The sequence below is a fragment of the Drosophila albomicans genome, chromosome X (genome assembly GCF_009650485.2).
Source record: "Drosophila albomicans strain 15112-1751.03 chromosome X, ASM965048v2, whole genome shotgun sequence".
Taxonomy (NCBI): Eukaryota; Metazoa; Arthropoda; class Insecta; order Diptera; family Drosophilidae; genus Drosophila; species Drosophila albomicans.
The window spans coordinates 9,440,921-9,460,114 of NC_047627.2; the positions used below are offsets into that span (position 1 = coordinate 9,440,921).

General features: G+C 34.9%; 1 protein-coding gene across 2 annotated transcripts; it reads right to left on the reverse strand.

Moving 5' to 3' along the window:
- Positions 1-105: 105 nt before the first annotated feature.
- On the reverse strand, positions 106-14,264 carry LOC117575849 (sushi, von Willebrand factor type A, EGF and pentraxin domain-containing protein 1). Of its 2 annotated transcripts, none has more exons than XM_052002228.1 (15): positions 14,034-14,264; positions 12,367-12,687; positions 8,689-8,951; positions 7,207-7,681; positions 6,958-7,110; positions 6,092-6,241; positions 5,850-6,026; positions 4,863-5,158; positions 4,396-4,804; positions 3,610-3,789; positions 3,420-3,546; positions 2,586-2,698; positions 2,031-2,384; positions 1,238-1,759; positions 106-785 (listed from the first exon to the last, which is right to left on the reverse strand). In XM_052002228.1, exons 2-15 carry the CDS (start codon positions 12,551-12,553, stop codon positions 652-654), a joined length of 3,540 nt encoding a protein of 1,179 aa, XP_051858188.1. In that variant the 5' UTR covers positions 12,554-12,687; positions 14,034-14,264; the 3' UTR covers positions 106-651. The 2 variants fall into 2 exon arrangements, with proteins under 2 accessions (XP_051858188.1, XP_034116161.1); XM_034260270.2 differs by having other exon boundaries at positions 12,367-12,737.
- Between the last annotated feature and the right edge of the window lie 4,930 nt (positions 14,265-19,194).

Consider the following 19,194-nt stretch of genomic DNA (forward strand, 5'->3'; position numbering starts at 1 on the left):
TTCCCACAGTAAATATGAATATATAAATAGGCGCAGTTTATGTTAATCATAATAAATTAGTTAACCACATATTTATTTAAGTAAAACATGTTCTTTTTACTTAAGCATTAACGAGTACTTACACATTGCATAACAAAATATTACATTCTGATTATACATACATACACATTTTATATAATACATAATAATTATAAAAAAAAAAAAATAATTAAGGAAGAAAACATGGAACGGAAATCGTGCTCTAATTTCTTTTTGTTTTAATTTAGTGGCCTCGTGACTTAATTTCCATGTTAAACTTTAAAAAAAAGGAGTTGCTTTTTGTTTTGTTTTGTTTGTTGTTTTTAAGAAATCAGTACGTGATCACACTCAACCATTATACTACGTGTGTGTGTGTATGCATACGATTAGTATATACTACATATGAATGCATCTACTATATATACATATACACATATGAATAAACATAGTATTTGAGTATGAAGCGTGGACAGCTGGCGATAATTTGTTGCTTTTAACTACGAATTACTTATGTCCTTTTCTAAAATTACTATACACATTTATAAACACAAATTAACATTGATCGATCAATCGATTGATCGATCAATTAATTGAACCCGCTCTATCTCGGGGATTTGCATGCTTCTCTGTTTTTCATCGCACAGAGATGCCATTTATTGTGATCACATTACTGGATACTGGTTCGGGTTCGTAGACCTCATCATTCGTTCGCATCTCGTAGGGTGCATCGTAAAACTGTTCATTTGGTATTTGGTCGTAAATGTTTTCTGCAAATATAAATAGTATATACAATTTATTAAACATTTGTTGTTTGATGTAAATATTTTAATTTTTCAAAGTTAAAGAAGTAGTTAAGTGAAAACCCTAGACTAATTGTTGGATGAAATATCGTAAATTTGTATTATGTAGAGATTTTATCCTTCTAGTATTTACCATTCAGTCAGTGAGTCCATGAGGACTATAACTTAAAGATTTGTCATACATTTTAAACCCAGTCTTATTCACTTGATATTCTATATATATTTTTAATTTGGTAAATATATTTATTTTATCAGAATTATTACATTTTTGGACTCATTATTAATCACTTTTTAATTTGGAGCGTAAATTTAAAAAAAAAAACCCAGCCTTTTTGTACTACCAAATGCGTAACCTTCAGCTTCATAGTTTAAACAACTTTTTTTATATAGCAAGTCAATTAATGAATTCTTTCACTTACCGGAGCGATTATTCATTTGCTCACTATCGGCATTATTATTATTGTTGCTGGCGCCTCGTCCGCCCGCCGATCCGCCTTGGAACGTGTTAAAAGTCGCAGTTGAATTATTGTTATACGTATTCATTCGATTGTTGGCCTCAAGTGTGGAATATGACATGACAGCAGCGTTGCGTTCATCCTTCGTTTCAGCCGCTTGAATATTCTCAGTGTTCTTAACAGGTCTTGCCTTATTGCGATACAAGAAAATAAGACCGACGACCACAAGCAGTCCGATGATGATGGTGGCACCAATGGCCACACTTGTGCCCAACTCCGAGCTCTCCTGTCCCTCGACGGTGGCCAATTCACAGTGCGGTTGTTTGCCACTCCAGGCACCGTCCTCGGTGCACTTGCGCAGATATTGCCCGATGCGATTGTAGTTGGGAATGCAATGATACTCGGCAGATCCTCCATATAAAGTTGAGTCGTTGACCACAATGACGCGACCATTGTCAATGGCCAATGGACGACCACAGTCCACGGCTGTTAATAAATAATCAAATTAATACGAATTTATGGTAACGCTTAGGATGGAAAAATTACGTTCTATACACAAAAATCAAAAACTTGAGTTTGGGAATTTCTTAATCTAAAAAAAATGAATTCATACTATAAAACAATAAATGTCGTCTCCAATCACAAATTTGAACCTTTCGATAACCTTTCTTATTTTAAGAATGATCAATTTAGTTTCTGGGTCCAATTATGATTCAAGAATGTTATCTTGTTTTTTGCAATATTTTTCGGTACTTACGTCTACAGCTTGGACTTTTGCCCGTCCATTTGCCATTCTTTTGGCATGTGCGAGTATCGTTGCCAACCAGAATTCGTCCCTTGGCACAACTGAAGGTGGCCATGGAGCCCACTGCACGAGTTCCTGCCTCCACTAGCAAACTGTCAGTCAACGTTGGAGTATCGCAGACGACTTCGGTGCACTTTGGTGCCTCATGACTCCAGTTGCCGTGCTCGGTGCACAAACGTCTCGAGACGCCGTTCAACTTGAAGTTCACATTGCATTCGTAGAGCACTGCGGCTCCATAGTACGTTGCATTTGTGGCCAGCGTCACTTTGCCGTCCACTATGTTCTCAGGTGTACCGCATTCCACATCTAATTTGGAAATTCAAAATAAATAAAAAGATTTGTGTAAAACTATAGATAGTTCGATTTGGGAAAATTCAATTTTATAGCTGAGAAGTTTTTATAGCTTAATGTTGATTGTTGGTAATTGGAAATGTTGTTAAGCTAACAAATGAGATATGTCGCTTCAGTTTTCCATATCATATACTAATACCATATCTCTTTACTTACATACACACTCCGGAATTACGCCGCTCCATTGTCCATTGTCTGTGCATGTGGCCAACGCTTCGCCCACCATTTTATAGCCACGTTCGCAACGATACTTGGCCAAAGCGCCAATTCTGTAATGCAAAAATTATTCATAAAGTATGTTATCAAGAGAGTATTAATATTAGCGTTAATAGCGAAAAATTTGTAACTACTCAAGCTCAAGTACCTTGGATTTTTATTACCTTTCAGAAGTACGAAATAACAAAATTTAAATAATATTATATTATTGTGTAATAATCAATGAAACGATTGTTATCTTTCTATTACTCCATTTTGAAACGATCAAATTGTGATCGCTATTCTTAGTTCTCTAACTATTTATCTATCTATTTCTCTAGTGCGCTTCTTTGAAATCTTTTTAATAAAAATGAAATCTCACATGACATTAAAATGTTGGTAAAGAATCTCCCGAGCGACTTGTCAAACTAATTTTTAGTGTTTGCGCTGAGCATTGTTAGATCAGTTAATCAGTGAGGATAAAGAATTTCATATATCCGTATAAAAGGCTGTATATTAGGTTGACAATCTTGTATATTTTATACTCTATGGTATATTTTGAATGTAGTAAAATATCGATATACCAAATAGTATATTTTTGGTATATTCGTAAAATATGATTTTATCGAAAATGAAAAGCGGCAGTCTCAGTAGGGCAAACTTGACTGTAGCTTTCTTGATTTTCTATGCTATTCAGACATGCAACGATCATAGAACTGTGTCTGTTATTACTGAACAAAATTTAGTAAAAAAAAAATAATATATAATATTTATATGAATTTCCCAAAAACTCACTTGTATGTTTGTGCCGGATTCTGAATGGATTCTGCCGTACGTATAAGTGTGCGTCCATACATGCGATCGTTGCCTGTGACTGAGAGCAGACTATGCGATGGCAGCAGTGGCTCATGACAGCGAATTTCTAATATAACATTTCAATTAGTAAAGAAAATATTGATTAAGATATACAATCCATCAAGCATACCTTCGCATTTGGGCGGCGCATCGCTCCAAGTGCCTGATTCGAGGCATTTGCGTTTAACAACTCCGCTCAGTTTGTGTGATTGCGTGCAGCTAAATACCACCTCGGATCCAACGTAGGTTGTGTTGGACACATACTTCATGCTACCATATGGTATAGGCAGTGTGGGGCCACAGTCAATGTCTGTAAAAGGGAAGGTTTGAATTTTTTCGAATTTTAATTGAAAATCAAGGCTAATTTATGCAAAGATTTCGATTATGATTGGCTACAAAAAGCGAAGAAAGAAGTACCATCCAATCGATTATAAGCTAGTATTTAAGATAATTATTACTGTATGTTAAAAAGAAATTCAAAGCATTTAACTTATAACATTTATGAGTGAATCAATATGCAATCAAAATGTATAGCTGCCGAAAACATTTGTTCTGCTAACTTATGATGAGGTTTCTTTTTGCTTCGAGGTGTTATAAGTATAAGTAAGTATCAAAGAAATGATTCAAAAAGAAAATCTCCATATACAATCTGACGTAATTGTTACTATCCATTGAAAAGAACTTTAGAATTGTCGAAAGGAAAAGTGAAAAGAGAATAAACATTGACTTTCTTTCTTATAGGCTTTATATGACCTTTCTTCTTCAGATAAAACTCTGAATGCAGGAACTTGTAACCTTATGTTAAGATTTCTGTAATGATGTTCTACTACTCTTGATGAACCTATTGATACAGAAGTTGAAAAATGGATAAATAGAAGAGAAATTCCGAACTGCCGACAAAAGTTAGGGAACTTACATTCGCAGAAGGGCGCCTCAGAGCTCCAGTCGCCAGAGTCCAAGCACTCTAGCACTGGTGTGCCATGCATTATGTGACCTGGATCACAGTTGTATTGTATTTTCGAGTGCACATTGTAGTCGTAGCCAATGACAAAGGAACCGGCGGGTACTTGGGGTGTTTCGCATGTGACGAGCTCACAGATGGGCGCTTCACCTGACCACTTGCCATCTCTGGTGCAATACAACTCCGAGGGTCCATCGAGCCAATGATCGTCATCGCATTCATATTTCACAATCGAATCGACGGTCGTTGTGCCGTTGATCAGTATCGAAATGCCTCGATCAGGTCGAGCTGGTGCACCACAGTCGACAAAGCGACAAGACGGCGTTTTGCTCGACCATTCGCCACCCAATCCGCATGAAATGATCTACAAATCGAAAGAGTTAGTTAATTGAATATATTTTATATAAAATCGTTCCACTTACCGCCTCGCCCACAAGCACATAGCCGGGTTCGCAAACATAAGTGGCAGTTGAGCCAGCTCTTTTGTCCGTGAAACGCACATTGCCACCGGTGATTTGCTGGGGATCTGGACACCAGTCGACCAAACACTCTGGCTGCTTGCCACTCCAGCCTTCGAGCATGCATGTTCGATTCTCGTTGCCAATCAGCGTGTAATTCTCGTGGCAACTGTATGTGGCCACAACACTGTAGCTGGTTCGCTCCTCTGACAAATGTATCGAGCCGAATTTGAGATCGGGCAATTCTCCGCAGTCAACGTCTGTAAATAATGTTAATGATATGAAATAAAAGGTTTGCCAAATTGTTTTAAATTAAATAATTGGCTAAAAGAGTACCAACTTTTATTTTTAATTATATTTAGCCAACATTTTAATACTTCTTTAGGTTAAGTTCTTATTGTGAATGGCCGAGTCTAATATGTTGTCATTTAAAACATATTATTAACTAAATAATTAACTAGTTAATAAGCATTTTAAAGCTTAATTCTCTTTGGGAGAAATGTATTATCTGCGACACCTAATTTTAATTAAAAAAATTGGATTTATAAATTTATATTTTCACAAAGAATGTTCACAAAATGTTTCACTTTTTATAGAAAATTATGTGATAAAATTAACCCATAACGGGAAAATCCTGACTTGAAGTGCACCAGCTTTAGTACAAATTTAATAAATATTATACTGAATTAATTGGTAGATCTTCAATTCACGAAAATTGACTTATAAATGTCCCATAGGAAATTTTTCAAATGTAGTGAAGATAAAAAATGTATCAATTCAGAAAGAAAGTACCAGATTTTGAAGGAAATGTAACACAAATATTAAAGTTGCATAATATGAACAATTGCAGAAAAAAGGATCTACTTATGTAGATGTATCGGCTTTTGTAGAAATGTACCACTCTCCCTTGAAATGTGGCAATCGTGCCTAGCATCTGGTATAACAACTTACATTTGCAAGTGGGCGCTGATCCGCTCCAGACTCCATCGGGTTTGCATTCGCGCTCAGCGAAGCCAATCAGCGAATGTCCCTTTGGGCACTCGTATTGGATTTTCTCGCCCAATGTGAACTTTTTATGCAATACCGTTGTGTTCTGCTGTGCATCCGGCGAGCCACAGGATAAAGGAGCTGCAAATTAATGCGACAAGGATGTAAGTAATGTATAGAAATGGATTCAAACTCTGAGTACATACAGTGCTGGCAAATGAAATGCAGATAGTCCAGATTGCAACCCACATCGTTCCAGAGCCAATTCCGTCCGCCATCGAAGACAACACAGTTCTGTTCGCCATTATAATTATTTGGCTGATCTTTACCCCAGGCGGGTTTCTGCACAACTTCACCTAGAAAAGCAAAATAACATAACATGATTTATTACCATGTTTCAGACATAGAGTGGAGACCAAATTTGTATATTGAAACTGTTCGGGATACCAAAATAATTTGGTTTCCCAAATGATTTAACGATATAATAATATTTTTAATGTTTTCTGAAGAGATCGATTTCTACTTAAGAAATCTCCTTAAAATTACTGCCAACAGATGCTTACAAAATCGATTCCTGTCTTAGAAAATGTGTACTAAGAAGTGCTTAAAATGAGTCCTTTGGAATAACACTTCAATAGCTTGCCAACTGTTTAACAATTCAAATATTTGCGAACAACAAATACTCGTAATTTGTTGTTGGCACTTTGAACTCTACATATATCATATTAAATTGCAAAAATATGCTTAAGAGATCGATTCCTGCCTCAGAAAAAGTGTTCTAAAAATAAATACTCTGGTGAATAACACTTTAATAGTTTGCCAACTGTTTAAAAATTGAACTATTTGCAAGCTTATTCCAACACGGCCAACAAATACTCGCAATTTGTTGTTGGCTCTTTGAACTCTTTATGGCAACGAAATAAATTCAAGTGAGCTTTACTCTGCCTATTCAGATTACTTTTTCAGATGATTACGTCATAACTGAAGCTGTAAAACCACAAAGAGCTGTTGTTTCTATCCGTTATATACATATATACTACATAGTGGGTTGACTAATAAAGAGATTGCATACCATTCACCCATTTCCATGTGCGCGATGTGATGCCGGGCTCTTTTTGTGCGCCAATCCAAACCAATTGAGGTTTTAGTTCCGACTTGCGTCGTTCTAACTCCGAGAGTATATATTGACTTGTTGCACCTCGAAACTCATGCACCAAGTTACCGCCTGCAGCAAAACGAAGATGAGCATCATTAAGATTTGTTAATTATGTACATATGTAGTATATTATATATTGTGTTTATATCGAAGACAAACAATTACCTGTTTGCTTGCAAATGGCTTGAGCTTTTTCGAAGCTTTCTCCTTTCGTGATATGAAAGTCGTAGCATGTCTTGGAGAATGTTGTCACCACGGTATCGACACCAATTTTGGGGCTCAGACAGCGATCGACGGAGAACTCATCGTTGGTGAATGTCTCCACCTCGCAGAGGCTCAGACTGCCCTCGACACCGACCAGCTGAATGGCCACATACTGACCCACCAAGGGCCTGGCACACGTGAACGTCTTCACAACGCCCTCGTCCAATGTGCCCGGATACCAGGCGCACAGCGGATTCCGTTGCAGATCTGCGCTGCTGTTGCCCACGCGAATCTCCAGATCCTGCAGTGGCTGATGGCCACAACAGCCGCGTGTCGTGATGCGGACCACGTGTACGGTTTGTGGTGTCAAGAGATCCACTCGCCACCAGGGCGAGGGTTCCTTTTGTGTTTCCGAGCACTCCTGTCCATCGGGATTCTGAGAGCGAAAAAGATAAAGTTTGACATTTAGTTGGCATAGAACTAAAATATGATTTTAAATACTTAGAAATAGTATAAACTTTATCAATTTTTTTTTTAATTCTTTTTTTTTTGCTTCTACACTTTATTTACTAGACAGTTAAGGTATACATAAATGTTTAGCCTAACACAATTCAAAAGATAGTTCTTAAAATATTAAAGATTATTAGGTTGAAAAGAAAATTTTTGGGGGGATGAAATTCCAAAGCATTGACACAGTTGAAGCTACATTTTATTTGTCTGTAGCGAAAAGAAAACAGACAACATTCTTTCTAAACAACCAACAATGTCACCGAGCGAACGAGCGAGAGAGAGAATGAGAGTCAGCTGGTGAGACCGAAAGTGGTAGCTGTGATACAAACCATTATTATTTATTTGCTTAAGACTTTTTAATAGTTTTTATAGGAGTTTTGTTCCTTTATTCACACAATATTTTAGATAGTTTTCACTGTATTATGTGTAAAGCATATACAATTTATGCAATGTTAGGAAATTCTAATAATTTCTGAGTTATTAACAGCATAAATAGTACAGATGTGTTCTTTGAAATAGCAGTGCTTACGACCTGTACGTTTAAGAATGCGGAAACAGTAATTTGAAATATAATTTATAACAGTTTAATGTATCTATTTGTAAATATTATTATTACTATCCAAAACTTTTATCTGTTTAAATGTAGTATTGCATATTTTATTAAGGTTCCCAAAACCCAAAAAAAAAGGTATATATGTACATATATCTTATTTTTTGTTACTTTGAATTAAATTCAGGGTACTGGTTGAAATTGAAATATTGTTTGCTTAAACAGAAATGAAATTAATGCTGCTATAAAATAAAAATTCGATAACAATTGTTGTTCATTCCAAGAATAAATGACGAATTGAAAATAAATATAGAAATTTGAATGCTATGACAAGCTTTCTACCAACCAATGTTTTATATACTACTTTTTAATCAGATGATTACCTTATTGCCAGGCTTGCCATCGTTCGCATAGCTGGCAGGACCGCTGCGTGTGTAGGAGCTTTGATTAACCGGCTTGCGGTAGGCAACATTCACGCCACAGAATGGCAGATCCCGTTCCCAGCCGGCGGTCGCGTCACACTTGATCGTTGACGGACCGAACAGCTCGTAGCCAGCATCGCATGTGTAATGAGCCTCCGAGATACCAGTTTCACCACTCACCGTACGTACTTTGGCATTCAGCGGCACAGCCGGTGGACCACAGACTGAAAAAAAAAACAAGAAACAACGTATATATTTTAGTATAAACTTTTACTTATTTTCATCTCTTTCGAATGCTTTTTTTTGTTCGTAATTAGACGGCTTGTTAGTACGATGAAGTATCTGGTTTAATAACTTGATCAACATGGCTAATTTAGCGTATGAAAGTGAAGCTATTAAAAATTAAATATTTTTTAGAGAAGGATAAATAATTCTAACCATTTGTTTATATTTATAAATCGACGACAAAAACATAGACAACATTAGTTATAATCGCGAGACTATTAATTCTGTCATCAACAGTTTTAAGTGGTTTTTGCTCAAGCGTTTGATCCGCTAGATAATTCTCACACCTTAGGGCAAACAAAACAGGTATGAAAGTTACGGACATCTGTGTTCGATGTGAATCACGACTGAAGCAACATAGAATTCAAATGCAAGGGATTGAGTTTGAGTTAATTTAGACACACCTCTGACAACTATAATTTATGCTATCATATAATATATAATAATTATAATGTTTACTATTAGTAAGTTTATGAGAACTTAATAAAAATAAGCTAATCTCAGCAATTTTTTAAACTACAGTCGAGCTACCTCTATCTACAAAGCACACAAAAGAATTCAGTGTGACCAAAGCTTAGAAAGAAACTGGAGACAGTGCAGCTGCGTTCACGTTCGCGTTCGCGTTCGATTGTTTTGTTTGTTTCTTGAATAACAAGTTTATAATTCGAGCGTAATGAAATTCTGAGAAACCACTTAGAATATGCTTAATAAGTGTACAAAAAACTCTAGACGCTACAAATTTTATAACTTAGTGTGGAAAATACATATATGTAACCGGCAGCAACGTATACTATATATATTCATGATCAGCGTGAGCTGTTAATTAATTTTCGAAGGCGAAAATCACACACTGCAGTTTTATGGGCTACGACATGAAAAATAGGTCAAGCAGCTTTCTTTCGTAATACTCCAAAGTAAAAAAAGACTTGAAATGAAAAGGAAGAGAGAACCCGAATCTGATACCCTGAAAGAAATACGTTTGTTGTTGCGCAAAATCATTTATCTATTTATATCACTTTCGCCCATATGAAACTGGCAACTGGCATTCCTTTTTTTTTGTTGTTGTTGTTGTTGTGGTGCGCATAGAATTATTAACCGGTTCGACATTCGGAGGAGTTTGAATACTCGTATATGAAGATAATTATGCGCATAATTTCGACAGCATATACATACATACATACATCATCAGTTGAGAGAGGTGGGAACTAGGTTTATCCTAACTCCAATCACTTCCGAATAGAATAAATTGGTCAGCAGACCAAAGCAAAGCAAACCAGACAGACAGACCTCTTACATCTTTTACTTTCGTTTTTCTTCTTTGTTCGTTCGTTTCTGTTAATCGATCTCAAAAGGTGTTTGGGTCAACATCTGTATCTGTGTGTGTATGAATGAATATGTTATGTGCAGAAATTTATAATTTATTCTGATCTGCGAATTTTATTCATTTTCGTGATATTTCGCAATGATGTTTTGTGTGGCTGTTTCGCTGTTGCAGCTGGTTGTTTGGTTGATGTCAGGTTTTCTCTCTTTCTTCTTATTTTGTTGTTTAGCCCATGCAAAATGTGTGTGTTCGATGATGTTATTTATGCCCAAGAGTCAAATAAAAAGCAGTTATTCGTATGCCACTTAAATAGCATTCATCCGGTTTAACCAGTGTTTATGATATACATATAGTCGGCGGGTAGTTTGTAGGTACAATACATTCAAGTTCCAGTGCATATGTCACTTGTTTCTTGTGCATGAGAACAAAGTCAATCAGGGAGTGGCGAAATCTTATTGTAACTGCCTGCAAACTCGATGCTTGCCCCCCTCCAAAAATAAAAAAAAAAACAGAAAATATGTAAGCGAATTTATGCTGCAGTTATTTGCTGAATTGAGTGAGTAAATAAATGAAAGTCTTGCAAGCTTATTATTTTCTATTCATAAATGTTATTTTAATCACTGCGAAGCATTGAAGCATTCGTTGTGTGTGCATATTTATGTTTATTTTTTTTTTGTGTTGAGAGAGGGCCAACAAACGACATGCAGAATGCAAAGTTCGAGGAACTAACATCGTATATGGGTAAGTAGGGCGGTTAAGCGATCGCATTGCCCGATTGGAAGGTGCCTTGAATTCAAATGCCGTTATGACAACGTCAGGCGACAGCAAACAGCAAACAGCAACCGCATTTGAAAACACTTCACGTAGGTGGACGCAATCTTGAAAGTTGCTAACAACAAATGAAATGTAAAAGCTTTATTAAAGCCCAAGCTCGATAACAACATACAGAGGGGGAGCAACGGGAGTGAAACGTAACTGCTATTTTAATGTAAGAATACTATAAACATATCCGGGAGTCAGTTTGCTAGTTCAATATTCACTCGCTTAATACCAAATGCGATTGAAGTTTATTGGCAAATTGAGCCACAAAATGAAGCAAAGAAAATAATTGGAAAGTATTCTCAAATATACATTTGACATTTAAGCATTCTATAAAAAGATTTAATAGCCTATTATCCAATCGATAAATAAAAGATTTGCCTACACTTAAAGTGACACTAGTCGTATACTTAATACAAAATGCGCAAAGTTAGAAAAAGGTTTTAGCATTGAACTTTTGTTAAAAATAGGGATCTCGATCGATAGCATTCCTAATGGTTCTATACAGCTTAAAATAATGTAAAAATCCTAAAATAAGTGAAATGGGGAAATTTAGAATAGTGCAAAAATACTAAAATAAGACAACTGAACAAAGTTTAAAAAAATGTTTTAGCCTTGAACTCCTAATTAAAATAGGGATCTCAATCGATACTATTCCTAACGGTTTAATACAGTATAAAATACTGTAAAAAATACTAAATAAGACAACTACAATTAATCGCACGCAGCTTAATTTGTTAAGCTCATCAAATAAATTTGCCAAATATATATAACATAACATAACATATTTATATTTGAGTGCATTTTAATGGAGCTGTTGTTATTCTGAGCACATTTATTCAGATGAACTCGGTATGTGATTTTTCGTATATATTTGCTTTGCATTATTAACGGTATTTCGACCGGCAAAATGAGCAGCAAATGAAAACGTTTATTTGCTAATGGGTTTGGAGGCAATTATACAATTGTCGCAACATAGAGAAGAAAAACAAGACAAACAAAAAACCAGCCATGTGTGTGAGTGTGAGTGTGTGTGGAAATCCGCAACAATCATAATCGTATCATATAGTTGTAACCGGCATCAGACATTTTCCGGAGCAGGGCAATTATGAATGTGTTGTGGATATATGCAAATATGTACTACAATATATCGGATATCAATGCTATCGATAAACCTGCATGGCAGGCAGTCAGGCAGGCAAGGAGGAACTCACTGTGGCAATTTCCGGCTGTAATCAGCGACATCATCATCATTATAAGCATTATGAATTGAATATGCATATGCTTTGAAAAGGCCATGGCTCTCTGCCATATGTTGCTGTTGTTGCTGTTGTTGTTGTTATAGTCCAGTAGTCGAGGTGTTGTTGAGATGAACAATAACTTGTGGCAAAAGCCAAACATTGTTGTTGTCGTCGAGTTGTTGTTGTTATTGTTGTTGTTGTTGATGTTATATTGGCTTTTTGATTATTATTCGTTGCAGTTATGAAGCTGAAGCTGAAGCATCACCGCTGCTTAACACTTATGCAAACACTTCTCTATTTTAGTTATGTATACCACACATGTATTATTATTATTTTTGTATTATCTATGATATATGAAATTTAAATTTACTACTTGTACGTTGCATGGCAGCCACTGTTGATCACTTGATTTTCACTTGGCATTCACATTGAATTTTCACCACATAATCTCATGACTATCTATACATATGTATGTATGTATGTACGTGTATAATGGGTGTAAGCATGTGAATATGATTGCATAAATTAAATACTGTAATCTTTAAAATGCACTCTATACGCGTACAATGACTTTTGAAATATGTAAAGAAAACGAAAAAAAACAAAAAAAACAAAAAATAATTAACTAAAACGTACAATGTACAATGTGTTTTCTCATGTTAAGTTTTCGGTTTTTTGAATAGACTGTTGTTTTTTGTATTGTTCACAAGAATAAACCACATGATGCATTATTATTATTCGCGTATTTCAAGGCTCCCAAGTTTTGGTTGCTTAACGTGGCCTGTGACATTCCCGCTTAGAAGCAGTTGTCGTGATTTATAATAGCAGACTTAAGTTTTTTTTTTTGTATTTTGTATTTTGGAGACTGGTATTCTCCAAGCGCCGTTACACAGAGTGTGTAAATTTCACTTATTATCAGTGAGCGGCTGCGGTTTCAGATGTATGTACATCTCTCTATGCATACATACATAGGTATGTACATATATGGAAAAAGACTATGCGGACGATCGTCACTAGACTAAGCCAACGTCGAGAAATTTTATAAAGTGTTAATTGACTCCAAATGAAGTCCAATTCGCTCGAAACAATTTAAAAGTTTGTTTTTTCCACCGATCTTTTTTGGGGGCAACCAAACGCACACACAAAAGCTACTGGAAACTGATCTCGATTTCAATTATTTGCATAGTACGATCGAATACATAGAAATACAAAGTCACACGCTTACATACACACATACATACATATATAAATGTATATAGAGTAGAGTCATGAATATGGTCAGAACTATTGATTTCGCTTTCTGGACATTTTCTGCTTTTTTCCAGTCACCACTCTCAGAGAGTGGGAATTCAAGTTGTGTTGTGTTGTGTTGTGTTTATTGTTACTTAATTCACTCATGGAACAGTGCACACACAAAAACAAAAACAGAAAAAGAAATAACCAAAGAGTTTGAAACAAAAAGCGTAGCTTTTTTTTGTTTTTGGAAAGCAACTTTTAAAATTAACCATTATCTTTGAACGTGAATATTCACATGTGTGTATGTATTTCGAATGCAATCTACATATATGCAATTGTATAGCAATCGTAGATATGCAGACGAGAGAGTATGTACAACATACAAATACATATACCATACATACATATACATATAACCACTATATATTTTGAACGGAGTTCGCTGTTGCCAAACACAACACTCAAAAACAGAAAAACACGATCCTATGCGATACAATCCGTACTTCTGACACGTCTGCTTGGAATGAAAGTTGACTTATAACTGGTTTTGTTAGCTGGCTGGCTGGCGTTTCAGTTACAGAAGTTCGCAGCACTGCGCGTGTGCACCGACAACCAGCAACCAACAACCGACGACGACGACAACCGAAAAGACCGAGGACCGACCACTGTCGCCGTCACCATATTGTTGATTGGCTGCTAGCTTGCTTCGCTGGATGCTCGTTTTGTGTTGGCTCGCTCGGCTTCGCTGGTCGCATTTGGTCGCTCGGCTGGGGTCGGTCTGTGGCTGTGGCTGTGGCTATGCGACTGCGTTGCTGTTTGTCATTGTTGTGGCATTGTTGCCGACGTGAAATACAAGCAAGCTGCGCAATCGCACAGCTTTACACAATTTACCCGAGGGCCGATCCATGAGTACCGCATTCAACTAACTGGGCCAAGCGATTGTAGTCGTGAGAATGAACAACTAATTAGAGTGACTGTAAAAATTCTTCTTCTCTACTTCAACTCGTTTCCAACATATTATCTTTATGTTTTGTCATATGCTATCTTTAACACACAATAAAAAGTAACACGCTTGGAATTTAAATATACTAAGCACTTAATCCTTCAGGCTGTCGATGAAATGATCATTTATTTTAGTCCTATCAAGGTTAATAGGCTTCATATTAAAATTAGTCACAGTCTTACATAAATTTGGCCATATTCTCTTAACAATTTTAGCTTAAGACATTAGTGTGTCCAACTGTATTTTCTATGAAATATCAATTTTGAAGCCTGCACTGTGAAAATACTATTATTAATATTATACCTTAAATACATATTTTTATAAAAAAAATGATTTATTTATAATAATTATAATAGTATAAAGAAAACATAATTAGATCGTAGTTAAATGTAAATACATAAAAATACATCTATGATCCATTCATAGTGCGTTCAGAAAGCTTTTCACAATTCTCTAAATGGTTACTTTCAGTTTAATAAACTGTGCAACACGTGCAATAAAAAACGACAGAAGAAAAGCTCGACATTTTATAGATTATATTCAACAAAATGTAATATGATTATTATCATTATTATTTTATATTATTAATATTATTTATAAATACTATAGAGGCATCTATATACATATAGTAATATGTTTATTTCAATTGCATATTACTAAAAAGCTTTCTCTAGAAACTTTTTGAGTAACCCACGCGTTTATGTGACGGCTGTGCTGCCCCATTGTGGATAGCACAAAGTGGCTGTTTATACCCTGAAAAAGACAAGAAAAAAGGTATTATAACCCGGTAAAAGGCACAAGGAAGCATCAAGGACGCTTTAAAGTATATGCACATGTATGTGTGTGTGTGTGTGTAAAACTATTTAGTTTTCATGGCTTTTAAGTTCAATGCGACTTGATCGTTGCCAATCAATAAATATGTTCAGATTATAGAAAACATTCAAATAACAAGAACAATTTTAATTGATTTAAATAAATTAAAGATTTTCAACTATAACTATGCACTTAAAATAAAATTTGGCACAAACTAAATCTAAAGTGGTGAATGCAAATGAATCTGACAGCTGAACTAAGGGTATCTTCAAAGTCGAGCTAGCTTTCAACTGCAACGGACTTACTTGTTTTTGTTTTTTGTTACTATTACTGTTGTTTTGCTGCTGCTGTTGTTGTTCTTATGTTTCCACTGTCAAAATGAGCGAAAGAATAATAAAAACCTGTACTAAAACTGGAGTACAGTAAAAGCTGTGTTCTATTTAACTCTACTTATTGGCATGGTTAATATACGTAAGCCGTTCACTGTAGTACATTCTTATAACAGACACGAACACAGACGAGGGCAATTTTAAAGCCAAGCAGTGACAGTTGTCTTAAGTACAAAATTTAATTCTGTTATGACTTTTATTTTTCTTTTGGTAAACTTGCAGTACTTGTCCAACATTGGTTTTATTGTATAATTTCTTTCAAGTGCCGTTTCGAATGTTAACAACTTAGGGAAGAATTCTTTGCCAACTAGTAATCAGCTTTCGAATTTACGAAAGAAGTGTTCAACGAACTTTTTATTACAAAGCAATAAAATCACAAAAATAACTTACTTATGTATCTCGCGTTTTTCTCAAGTTAGAAATATAAATAATCAAAGTTCAATAAAATATTAAATAAATTAAATTACGTTCGTAAATTACGAATGGTTTGGAACAGAAATCCCCCAAATAACGTTCGGGTAACGGGGTATATAAAAGTCGCGGCCATAAATACTTGCCCAACAATAGATTATTATACGATTAGTAGTACTCATAGCATAGCAATTAATTTTGCAATGCAAACGCAATGGCCCGTTACACGGTCTATCGTTTTTGCAACTCTTGGTTGTCATTTATAGTTTTATTTTCGAATTTGTATTTAATAATTCAGCTTGGAATTATTATTATTTAACAAGCCAGTTATGATACAATTCAATTAACTAAATAATAGCGTCGACGTTAGAATTCACGCCCTGGCAATGCAAAAAATGTCGAAACTATTTCAAATGCTTGATTTTGCCGGTAATACGAGTTTTTCCGACTTGTGTTTCTCAACACTAAACTAGATAAAATCAGTGTGCTAATTTAACTATGTTTAGATCTATTTTGTATCTGTCAGATTTTTTTAATTCCATGCCCATTTTTTTTTTATAAAGTTTTTAGCTATATATATTGGGACACTCTTGTCAATAGTGAATTTCACAGTGCAGGAAAAAAAACTAAGCAAGCTACAGTCGAGTGTGCTCGATTGTGCGATACCCCTACCCATTTTAAACGAATGTATTATTCTAGATATATACAAATTAATATACCGTAAAAATACAAAAAAAAAACTGCTTATATCAATATTTAGTATATTAGTATAGTATTTCATGAAAAATACACCACAAAATATACTTTTTATACATTAAAAAAGTAAATAATTAGATAGAATATAATAAAACAAAATTTATGGTCATGAAGTATTTATGTTCTGCACTTTTCGCACACAATTTAACTTTACATCATTGAGATGGCAAGCAAAAAAACAAAAAAAACGTTATGGAAAAATGCATGTGAAACATGAATAGGTAGACGTTGGTTCTGTAATTGTGTAAGCCTTTTCAGCTTACACAACATGGGTAGATAATCTACCGTATAGATTTGGTTAAGGCTTTTTCTTGCAAGACATATTATGAATACTTTGCATATAGTATGTATGTATCTATTCTTCATGGGCTCTAAAACATGGGAGCTAACATATATTCCAAACAAAATATATGTAGGTGCAGTTGCACTGATTTATTTACTATGGTCACATTTAATTAGTCTTGCACTTTAAATTTAATTGTATTGGGACAGTAATATTTAAAGTTACTTTAAAAATAATTAAAATGGGTTAAAAATAGGTGCAGTGGCACTGAAGCAGTTGCTATGCACTCGATACAAATCCATTGATACTATCTGTAAAACATTTACAAATATGAAAATATTACAACATTTATAAGAAAAGCCAACCATTTAAAAAGAAGTTTCTCATTAAAAAAAAAGTTAATTTTCTGAACATTAAAAAAAAGTTAATTGTCTGAACAGTGAATAAGGTATATTAATTAGAATAATTATTTGCAAAACGCAAAACTTCTTAAGATTAAAAGTTATTCGCTGTCTTCCATCTTTATATTTCTTTCTGCACAAAGCTATAAAACCAACATTTAAGTCTTCCGTGGTTGCTGAATCTAATAGTGAAACTTAGCGCGTACTTTTAATTTTACGCCAGCAATTTATTTATTCAACATGAGTGATAAAGTGGAAAACACAATGCAAATTTTATTGATGTTATGGCATGCACACACACATTTGACAACTCTTTCAGATGATTCGCAAAACATTTCAAAAGCTTTCGTCTTCTCAGTTTAAGCATAAATTTAAACATGATCGATTGTGAGATACCCTCTTCCCACAATTTTGAATACTATCGAGCAAGTTGAGCAGACATAGCAGAACTTTCCAAATAAATTACTTTTTATAATTACCAACAACTTGGGAATTCAATTTGCTAAAGTTAACTTAACAGATGAATGTTAAAAGTTAACATAACGGACAAATGTAAGAAACAAACATCTGTTAGATACTGTTTTGATTACCTGTTGCACTTGACTAAAATTCTTCTTAAATAACAAAATCTACTACTTTTAAAATTCCAACTTACACATAAATTCTAACTTTAAATGGTTTTAGTTTAAATATACATACATATGTATGTTTCAGCAGGAAATTCTACCTTTCTATGAATGAGAAACATGCCATATAAAAAGCGTTCTGGTTGGCTAATTTCTCTCCCCCTTAAAAACCAGTCGCAAGTTCTCAAGGGTCTTGTAAGGTAGTAAATATTTAATTTACTCGTTAAATGCATGGTAAATACAAACGAATGCTGTATAAATGTTAATTTTAATTAATTAAACAAATACTCAACTCAAATTGGTTTGATGTGAAAACAATTAAGAGAAAGTTTTTGTTGCAACTGTTTTCATTCTAAATTGAAGCAATTTGATTTCGAAAGTGCATGTTTACGTTTTTTTTTTTTTAAAGAGAATCTCTAAACAATATCTGGGTATATGTAAAGCTTAGATGATATGCGTTAGAAGGATACGATCATCGCAGGAATGTTAACTGAGAGATGGCCAAGAGAAATGAGAAAATTCCCGATCTGTCGACTTGGTTTGAATCACAGCTACCACTTTCGGTCTCACCAGCTGACTCTCATTCTCTCTCTCTCTCTCTCGCTCGTTCGCTTGTGACATTGTTGGCTCTCAAGAAAATACCGTTGAGACTTGCCAAGTGTCCACACTATGTACTATATACATATGTAAACGCTCTGAGTCTGACTCGAACTCGGACTCGGACTCTGACTCTGACTCTATACAAGCCACATTCAGCAAGCCAACTTCGTCGTCATTCTCTGAACAATGGAAACTATCAGCACCCACGTACATACGTACATAAGTACATATACATCTGAGGGTACATTCATAATTACATTCAGACATACAGACATGTACCACA